This window comes from Thunnus albacares, chromosome 20 (genome assembly GCF_914725855.1).
Source record: "Thunnus albacares chromosome 20, fThuAlb1.1, whole genome shotgun sequence".
Lineage (NCBI taxonomy): Eukaryota > Metazoa > Chordata > Actinopteri > Scombriformes > Scombridae > Thunnus > Thunnus albacares.
Genome location: NC_058125.1, coordinates 17885576 through 17896606, shown reverse-complemented (window position 1 = coordinate 17896606; position 11031 = coordinate 17885576). Strand labels below are relative to the sequence as shown.

Below are 11031 nucleotides of genomic sequence, written 5' to 3'. Positions count from 1 at the left end.
CAATACTGTGTATTTTATACTGTTTTTCTTAAAAAAAAAAGAAAAAATAAATAAAAACAGACATCTACAGAGCTCTCAGAGTCTGAGGTAAACTGAGTATCATTTGCTGATCATCAAGCAAATATCAGATAAAGGGTCAGTCTACTCAAATTTTGGAAAAACATTTTCTCGCTTATCTCTAGTGGTATCTGGTCATGTAAAGCCTTTGTGCCAAAAAGGTAGTGGAAAGACACACCATTGTTGAATTGTTTTAATGTTAAGTTTTGCTTTGAGCATCACAAACCAAATTACATTCACCTCCAATTAATTGGGACGGAGGCAGAAATCTTATTGTCTGATATCTAAAAACTTGGACAAATGAAACAAAAACTATCCAAATGGCTAGATACCACAATAAGTAATTGAGAAGATGTGATTTTTTTGGGAGAATTTGGATGAAAAGATCCTTTACAAATTAAGATTATGATTTTATTTAGTGCATAAGGTTTGACAATTCTGTATGCAAAAAAAAAAAAAACAATGCTACTTTTTATGTGATGTAAAGCAGGAGATGAAGTTGAAACTACTCTTAAAATCAGCCCTGGATCTCTTTGATGCAGTAGTGTGGCACGAGACGAGAGCAGAATAGAACAGAGGGATGAGCAGCTAAAGGCTTCTGATGCACAAAGTCAGCCTGCCTTGGAACACGCTTCTGAGCCACAGCTTACACCCAAAGCACAGTTCTTGCCCTTCCCATCCTTACTTTAATGTCGTCTAGGGGGATTTTCGGGAACGTCTGTGTGCTTGTGCGCATACGTTGACCTGCCGGATATTGGCACAGACCAGCAATGAGGTGAAACCATGAGCTAAACTGGGGACAGGGCTCTGACTAAATGCCCCACAGCTGCCGAGTCACCCTCACATGGATGCATGAAGCTCTAGGAACCAGTGTTGCTTGAGGGCAACGCCCCCCCTCCCCCCCTCCTCCTCCTCCTCTCACCCATAGCAAGGCCATTTCCACAGGGATTCCCCTTAGGTGGATGTTTACAGCACAGTGCTGAGGTACAAACAAGACACAAAGTGCAGCTTCACATCTCCTTTTCTTACATCCTTTCACTGCAGCCTTCTGTGGTTTGAGGGTGACGAACGCCAACATGCGAGTGCTGGTGGTTTTCACAAAGTGTTGACAGTGAGCACACGTCTGACATGAGTTGTCGCAGGGTCAATAAACCCGAGAGGATGCTCAGTTTAAGTTTCAGCGCAGGAGAGGAGAGGTGCGGCGAGTGAGTGATAAGTGTATGTTTGAGGCATTATGATGCAGTGCCATATCTCACTATGCTTCTTTTTCTGTAAGAGCTCTGCAGCAGTCTGGCCAGCAGGAGAGAGAAAGAGGGAAGGGTGGGGGGGGGGGGGGGAGTCAGAAAAAAGGGAAGCAAGGAGACCCTGAGAGAAATATTTGGACAGAAACAGATAAAGACAGAGAGATAAAGAGAGTGAGTGATACAGAGAGCCGAAGATACAAAGAGGTTTCTGATCTGAATAGACGTCACTGAAACGGCTGTGTAGCGATATATTCGGTCAGCGGGTGCATGCAGCAAAGAACAAGCTCCAGCCCCTATAGCCGGTCAGCCCCATACTGTCAATCAATAACACAGTCCGTCCCCCTGCAGCTTTCCACTCCATTCATTCTGCACACTGCAGGAAAAAATCGGCAGGATAACCGAGAAGCACTGCAGCTAACGACGAGCACAACCTGTTGTTGGTTCGTCCTCGAAATCTGAGAAAGTTCATCAGGTCATTTAGACTACAGTAACTCTCTAGCAATGTTAACAATGTATCCTCAGGTCTGTTAGGCACTGATTTTTCCCAGTGGGCAGCTTCCTATCCGTGTGTATCAGCGGAGCTCATCCAGAAGCTTAAACCAGAGGACATGTAATTCAAGGGCATAAAGGTAGAACTTTCAGCAGGGACAGCCAAAATGGTTCTGCCACTATCCTAACGTAAATATATTCACAAGGACTCAACCTGTGTGAGGGTGGACACGGAGTATAAAGATACAGCCCGCTAGGTTGTCCCAACGATGCAAATGCGTGCCGATGCTGTGTCTAAGTCCCTAACAGGCGTAGTGCTGCAGTGACAACACGCGACAAGACTGACGCCCCCAAGCCGTCGCTGTGATCGTTCTCATCAACATTCTGTGTCCACCACCGCCAGGAGAGAGGAGAAAGGAAATAGGAGGGAGAGAGAAAGGCAGGAGACAGAGTAGAACGTTAATGCATAAATCTAAATGTAAGAGGCTGCCACTCAGAAGAACAAGGTCGGTGGTTGGCTGCGGTGTTGTGTGAGCAGCAGTGTGCAATCTGCCTGCAGAGTAGGCAGCAGTACCCAGAGGCGGCAACAACAGTCCTTTGATTAGAAAGCTACGACACTTCTAGCAGCACTAACTATGCCTCATAGCTCTTAAAAATTCACACCAAACCCAATTGATCATTAAATAATAATTCGGGGACCGGCTTCAAATGTTGCTTCTGTCCCAAGTACTATATCATGCACAGTGTTTGAATAAAACAGTCGTAGTGCTTTCAAACAGACAAATCTTTAATGTGACCTCTAACTCCAACTGCGTTAAAAGGACACGCTGCACCCTAATGCTAAATATTATGCAGGTACTTAGAAATGTCAAGGCAGTCAAGTACAGTGGCTCGCTAGCTCTAGAGGCAGCAGCTGGTGAAAAGTAGGGGTCAGTAGGGACAACAGAAGCAAGTTGTCTATAGGGGGAGTGAGGTAAGGTGTAGTAGAGGGCGGCTGCACCACATGTATACAAAGTAGATGGTTTCAATAAGGGCCACGGGAGGTCATGGGTAGAGCAGTTTCATTAACCAGAAAGGAGTCTGGTCTGCTTTAGCGCCATTCAGCAGCCACTGCTGGAAGCAGGAAACGCCATTTCACCTACACCACAGGGGAGATGCTGAAATGGATGCACTTAGTATAATACAGCAGAGAGGAGACCTGCGTGCACTGCCTTCATGAGTGTTGATAGCCTTTTAGACAAAGAGGTAGGCAAGCTCCGTATCTGAAATGCATGATCAAAAGAACCCCACAGCAGAAAAAAAAAAAAAAAAAAACACAGAAAAATGGCAGCAGAGTTAGAAGCAAAAGGTGAGCGGCAAAGGCAGCTGGTTCAAGTTCTAGCAACATATCTTCCAGTGTACGATGTCTTCTCCAAATCTGACTTCCCAGGCTCTAGCTGAAGAGGGACGGTACGTAAGTGGGAGTCCTAGACCCCGTCTAGGCAGCTGGCTGGGAGAAAAGGGGGGCAGCAGGGAGGCCTAAGCTCAACTCACAGCTTCATTAGCCTTATATTATGCAGTGCAATGCACGCTGGCGATTGTTACACAACAAAGGGCTTGCCATCTATTCAATTAGCTTGATGCATTGCTAGATTACCTTTAGATAGATAGATAGAGAAAGAGCGAGGGAGAGAGAGCAAGAGACAGAGAGAGAGTTAGAGCAGCTTCAGAATCTCTGCGATCCAACATCACTTTACTGCAACTTAGAGAGAAAGGGAGGATGTGTGAGAGAGAGAGAGAGAAAGAGAAGAATAAAAGAAGAGAGTGAGAGAGGACACAGGGGACGAAGGATGAGTGCTGCGGACATATTATAGCACTATGACACACAACACACACACACACACACTCACATACACGCACAGGACGATTAGTGTGTGATAACTCTGGCTTCTGTTGCCTTTATTAAATCACTCTTTGTTGGTGTGGCTCAGTGACTGGTAATAAAAGCAGATAAGCTTCCATTTAAACAGGTGATTCCGTTTCCTGCCGCTTCCCGGATGGATGCACACATATGATAAATAAGCCAAGACAGGATAGGACAGGATGCTACGGCAACCAGTAAGAGTCTGTACATATGATTTTACATTATACATACTTGATGTCCAGAGAAAAGGTCACTCATCACTTAGCTGTATTTAAGTGAGCCATAAAAGTACCTTTAAGTGCCTTCAGAGGAATTTGCAATATAAATCTGCATAAAAAGTACACGGTTATTACCCAGCTCTCACCGTCAAAGTCAAATCACGAGCTACATTCAGCTCTAATGAATACAGGCATCACAGGATGCGATAGAATATGTCAAAGAATACAGACATTGACATTCATTGGACCCTTTGGACTCATGAAAACAGATGAAGGCTTTGCCACGCACATCAGGCAGACAGCGTATTTATATGATGACTGATACGAGCATTAATTGTAACCGAGCTCTAGCTGAGGTTTCTGATTGGGAGAAGGATGCTAACGGGGGTGGAGGGGGATACAGTGATTAGATTACAGCATAGAGCGGCAGAAATGTTCTAATAAGTGACACAAACAGGAAAACACACATAAAAAAAAAAAAAACATAAAACAGCAAAAGCAAGACACACACACATACACACACAGATCGGCACACAAACAACTGGGCTGGAGAAGGATACGAGCAGATCAAAGCTGCTCTTAGACTGAGGTTGCGTGACAGCATTCTGCCAAGGTAGACTTTACCTTTAATGATGGCTTTGGAATGGAATTGGAGTTGCAGTGGGCCTGTGGGAGTTAAGCTGGTTGTGGTACAGAAGCCTCTAAATTGGTGTGTGTGTGTGTGTGTGTGTGTGTGTATGTGTGTGTGTGATGGAAAGATTGTAAGTTGTGGGTACTCCGCTGATAGTTGCAGAGAATCAGACAGACTTACGATGTGAGGGGAATCGCGGCCCATGGAAATGACTGTCCTGTTAACTGTCCTTAGCAGCTTCTCCATGATGATCTGAACATGCCACTGGGTGGGACCCTGCAAAAATACATACATATATAATCAACACACACAAACATATGGAAGGCAGGAGGCGATGGCACAACTAACATGACAAACATTTCAAAGAAAAGTCATGTGACAACTTTTCTTTATTGTTACATAACACGTCCATTACATTCAAAGACTTATTTTGTAGTGACATGTTTTAGTCTATTTCCCCGCAACCTGCTTCTTCTACTCAAATTATAATAAAATTATTAATATCCTACATTTCTCACAATGACTATAAACACATCTGACAGAACAGACATTATTTACATGAGTCATACCGCACATGCTGTGCACAGGTTGTATTAAAAGCATTAAAGGCAAACAAAAAGAGGAGAGCGAGGTTTTATCGTTGGCTGCAAAAGAGTCATTTTGTTGCACTGCGTTCTGTGCTGTTGAGGCTACTACTAATGTATAAATTGCTGGCTCCATCTCCTTTAGAAATGATTGTCAGCGAATGATGTCAAATGTCAGCGCAAACTGATGAAACTAGAAAAAAACCCTGAAACCTTGATTCTGAGAGGCTCTTGGTGATACGGATGAGTGTCATAGCTTGTCATGTTAATTTGGATTATCCGCACAAGAAAGGAAAAATACATCACCAGGGAATAATGGTAAGAACATTCTATACATTGTCAATAACTGTTACAAAAAGGCGGATTTGCTGACAATGTTCAAGTGGTTTAGATGGGATTCCTCCTTCAGTTTCAAGGAATATACACAGTGACAGATATTCAGTGAAAATTGACTGCTTGTTCCCCCAGTCCTTGGTCTTTCTATCAAACATTGAAATCTACTCACAGGTTTTTGAAGTATCCTTCTAACTAACAACGTAGTATAAAAAAAAAAAACATTTCCTTTTTTACTGCTTTTGTGGAATTACAACAAACGAAAAAAAAATCTGATTTTGCTCATGAATAGGTCGGTGAAATATTAATACTTCTTCCATTCTACAAAGAGACTTCACAAGCTTGAAATTCTGAGGAAACTTTGAGGACATTGTGTGCTAAGAGACCTGACAAATATGATTTATACTTTGTGAATCTTAGCTTTTCGAAGGGGAAAACACCCATGGGGGCAGCTGTACCCTTGTCATAAGTGGGACAATTTCCCTTTACTCGCCTATTAGTGAGTTTGAGTGAACATAGGGCTGTTTTTTTTTTTGTTTTTTTTTTTACAGTCTTCACCTGTCTGTAGGGAGGAATCTTCTAAGCAGAACGAGCTCTGCAGCATCAAGCTAAACTTTCAATAATTTACGCAGCTCCTTCTGCGGTTGAAGTATGCATGCATGCAAGTCTGTGCACACACAAATATTAACACAATCACACAGAGGAGTGCTGGATTTGAGGAGGGAATTTCTGATATTTCCTTCCAATCCAGCAAGCGTGACACACATCTTTCTTCAAAACCCACATGATTACCGGACTGTTTTTAAGAGAAAAATCCAGGCTTGTATTAACGTCCTACACAAACCCAGAGCACAAAGAAAAATCTCTCTATTCAGAAATACACAATTAATTCTTTGATGACTTAGAAACACAAACGGACAGTATCCACGACAGTTTCCTTGCCTTATTTACACAATGAAATCTTTGAAAGCGCGCGGATGTGTTTGTGTTGACGTGCAGCGCCGATACGAAAGAGGCAGAGAAAGAGGAAGCGTCGAAACAAGAGAGAGACGCAGAGAGAAAGAGTGTGAAAGGCAAGAGCGAGTGGGAGATAGTGGATAATCCCTAGCAGAGTGGAGTGTGGGAGGCCAGGCCATGGTGATCAATGGTGAGGGTAGTCTGAGAGGGCCTGAGGGAGGACATCAGGAGTCTGGGCATGGAAGAGGATGAAACACACTTATGAAGCTGCTGAATGTTTCTGTGTGTGTGTTTATCGTGTGCGCGTGTGTGTGAGGTCTGAGACTGATGATGTGAGTATGAGGGATGTGTGCACCGGTGAAAAATTAATTTCCGTAATAAAAACGAGTTGAAAAGCTGTTGACGGAGAGTTGATGAGCATTTTTTGATTATCAATTCATTGTTTCAGGCGTTTATCGAGGAAAACTGCCAAACATTTGCTGTTTAGTGTTTCATATGTGAAGATTTGCTGCTTTTCTCTGTTTTATGTAAGTGCACATTGAACATTTTTTGGGTTTTGGACTGTTGGTCGGACGAGACACGCAATTTGAAAATGTCACATTGGGCTCTGGAAACTTGTCATGGGCATTTTTTAGATTTGTTTGAACAATTTTATAAAAAAAACCAATGAATTAGTTAATGAAAAACAATCAAGAGATTAATCGATGATGAAAATATTAATGGCTGTGACTGGCTACATAACCGGCTCTGTGATTGACTTCAACGACTGGTTTTTAAAATACCTAGGGCTTAAGAAGAGCTCATTACCATGTTCTTGGAGTATATTCCTGGTGTTGAAGATGGCCTCTTGCCTCCCTGAGCAATGAATTATGGAGCACAGCCAACTCTACAGGTTAGTAAATTAAGAGTGCTGTAAAAATGTGCTCTTTTCAGGACACACAGGGCAATAAAATAAATTAAGAACAGCATACTGATTAGCAGCTATTCAGTAACGGTAACCGCAGTCGAAATTTGTTTCTTCTTTTATGGAGGCACTCCTGGATCCCCTCGTTATCCTGCTGTTTATCCCAGAGAGAAATAAAAATACATAACGCTGTAGAGGTGTGTTCCTTACCACATCCTTCCTGTAGAGCACCTCCAGGATGTCACTGAGCAGCTGGCAGCAAGCCTTCGGCTCCTCCCGCTTCTCCAGGTGGAACTTTAGTTGGTCTGTCATCAGCGGCAGGAGGATCTCACGGCAATCTGCGGGGACATCACCGAATATAAACATTCACGATGCCGCTCAACACATGGAGCAGATGATAGATCCCACAAGGCAGTGCGGCATATGCTCTCGACACACTCTAGATGCAGACGCACGCTGCTTGTTAATGGCTTCCTCGCAGCTCAGAGGATTAAATTAAAACAATGTACACAATGAATTTATAAATTAAAATGACTGTGGCAAAAGCTCCCAAAATCCCTCGGACTGGTAACAGTACAACAGCACAACTGTCAGAACAAAAGCCAATTAGAGCCATAAACATGCTCAGAGCACAACCAAGCAAAGTGGTCCCTTGAAATATCAGGTAGGGGGGGGAAAAAAAACAATCTACTGTAGCATCTCAACATCTCACTCAGTGATCTCAACATCAGCATGGAGAATCTGGACAGATTGGCCAAAGTGATCATGCTCTAATATCATCTGCTGTTGTCAAAGTACCCAACCTCCTATTGCCCCACAAGGCAACAAAGGCTGCAGTTTTACAAGTCAGCTTTAAAGTGTGAATGTCAAGCATTGTAGTTTTGATAAGAAAAAGCATGAATATAGTTAATAAAGTTATGTTTTCCAGGACCAAAAATGTATTATATATATATATTATAATTTATGTCCCTCTTTGCCCCTAAAACCACAAAATAAAACAGTGGAAAACAACAACTTTCTTGCTAGTTCTGACAAACTCACAGGTAAAAATCCCAACTTCAAAGCTTTGATTAATTCTACAGAATATGCAACCAAACCAAAGAGTTCAGCTGATGTTGACAGAAACATCAAAAAGGGTTTTTCCATATTTAGAGGGTAGAGAATGAGTTTGGCAATTGGACATGGAGGACAGCGGTGATAAGCCAGAAAATGAGAGTAGTCTCATGGAGGGTAAACCTACAGCGGTCTGCCACAAAATTATCATATTTTTTATTAAACCTTCAGATTCCAATCTTGGTGGCATTTGTGTATGTGTGTGTTCACCCAGGGTGGGTTATATTTAAAGCCTTGGGACAAATACTGGAGTTGGGTTGGTTCAATTAGAAGAGCATAGGTTAGAGGGTTAAGGGGATATTTTTATTGATTTAAGGAAAAGAAAGCAATCATAAAAAGCTGTATCTGGACAGTATCTGGACAGAACTGAGAAGTGGAGTGATGGGTTCTGTCCACTGCTTCCTATAACTCTCAATGCAGTGCACTGACACGTAATCTTCCACACAAACATAAAGGCATTTAACAGTATTAATGTAATCTTAAAAGCAATCACACACACATCTTTCTTGATCTCGATCTGTAGAGAGCTCTATTTTAAAAAAAATATTATGTTTACAAAAGGCACAACCATCTCAAGCCCAAATTAGCTCTTCATCAGGTACAGAAGTATCCATACATCTGTCCGTACCATGAGGAATGCTTTTTCTAAATGTAAAATCCTAAATGAAAATATAAAAAAGGACCACTCATCGGTGTTGTGAGTCCTTGGGAAGTTGCAATCTTGTCCACTAGAAAGTAAAGAACAAGAACAAAATACCGATAAACTGAGTGAACTCATCACCAATACAGTAGCAGACCACAGGAGCAACAGTACTCTTTGAATAACAATCTTTCTAACAACAAAGTGGAGAGACATTGCTGCTCTAAATGGCCACCCAGCTATGGATTTCAATTCAAAATCAATACAATGTCTCTGCTTTATAGATAATGTTACAGCCAATCAACTGGCACAAAAAAAAAATGACGCCATTACTCATCAAAGCATACAAACATAAAGCTTCGCCAATTGTCAATACCGCTCAAGGCCATGTGATTAACAGCAGGATATAAAAAAAAATGATGAATAGCATGAACTATGGGAACCCTCATAAACAATACCCAGAGGTACTGAACATGAATGCAAAGTGTTTTTACATTATCTGACTCCTTTCTGATAGAACTACATGTAAAATTGAACATGAATATGAAGCAATTCCATGCTGACAGATAAAGAAAGGACTGTGTCTCTGACTGAGGTGAACTGTTTCCATTTCACTGCGTTACTGGAAGTAACCATAAGCCAGAGAGCTGCACACACAGACAATGATGAGGTAATAAAAGGGTAATGGATGCTTTACGTAGTAATTAGCAATTTAATGAATACAGACTTCTGGAGAATTTAAGTTTCATTTTTAATGACTCAGATATTGATTAGTGCATCAATTAAACGATTAATCCCCTCACATAACTGTTGGACTTCTTTCAAATGGTTTTTAATAATCCTGGACAAATAATTATGCAGAAGCTTCTGCTTGAATACAGTATGTAAACAACATGGGGTCCAAATGATCAAAAACAAATGTAAAGAATTAATAAACAAGACTAAGACTCTATGGGCTAAATGAGTCATTTGTGGCTGTATTGCTCATTACATCCCCCAGAAAAAAAAACGTCTTTCAGTTTGAGGGGAAAATATGTAGTAACATGACTTCGATTTGCTCCGAGTTGTTTCTTCGATCAAAAGAGTTTATCCTCTGATGAGCATGAAAGCATCCGCTGCAAATTAATCGCATGGAAATTCAGCCATTAATTCTCACAAAATCTGGAGGCTATATCCAACTCACAGAATCACCATCATTAGGATTTATCCCGATCGATCCAACGGTTTGTCGAGATATTTCACTTTGGAGCAAAGTGTTGGGATTGATTGGTGCTGCCATCCCCAGAGCCCCATTAACAATAACCCCTAATCCTCCTGGCTCTACCCAAACACTCCATTTTTAGCTGTGCTGATTTCCTGCCACTGCGAAATTTTGACTTTGGAATAGGGATAAATGCTATCTGTCTAAACATCTAAAAAAGCTCCACAAATTATGAGTGAATAGCTTCCTGGGGCTGTTGGCAGTATTGTGAACAGACTGCTCTACAGTACAGCTATTATTCACATAAAGCTTTCGCCGGTAAATACGTGAAAACAAATGTTACGGATGTTTAGAGTTTTGCCTTGTCTTGTGATAGAGAGCCCTGACACAAAGTGACAACCATGTCTGCGCTGAAATATTTTTGGTGCTGCGAAACAGAACTCAAAGCTACGAGCCTGATAAAGCTTAAAGGGAAAATGTGTGTTTTTATATGTGTGTGAGTGCGTGCTTAGTAATCTTCCAGAGCTTTAACACAAAAGCAAATCTCCTGTCTGAGGGTGTCTAACATTGTGTTGAGTGTATAATACCTTCTTTTTACAGAGCTCCAATATGCATTCCATTTGCGCCTACTCAACATTCAAAACACACAAAGGTGGTAACACACAAACACATAAATAGACATATGAGCATACGTATATACATATATATACACACAAACACACACATATCAGGGTGGGAGTGAGGACAAGCAGACTGG

The 11031-nt window shown here is 41.7% G+C and overlaps 1 protein-coding gene across 4 annotated transcripts in view; it reads right to left on the bottom strand.

Annotated features, from left to right (window-relative positions):
• dock1 (dedicator of cytokinesis 1) overlaps positions 1–11031 on the bottom strand; it is a 184852-nt gene that overhangs the window by 107078 nt on the left and 66743 nt on the right. For all 4 annotated transcript variants that reach the window (XM_044337095.1, XM_044337096.1, XM_044337097.1 and 1 more), the window contains 2 exons: positions 7531–7658; positions 4723–4818 (listed from right to left, as the gene is read on the bottom strand). In XM_044337095.1, coding sequence (XP_044193030.1) covers positions 4723–4818; positions 7531–7658 — 224 coding nt within the window. The remainder of the gene's footprint in view (positions 1–4722; positions 4819–7530; positions 7659–11031) is intronic.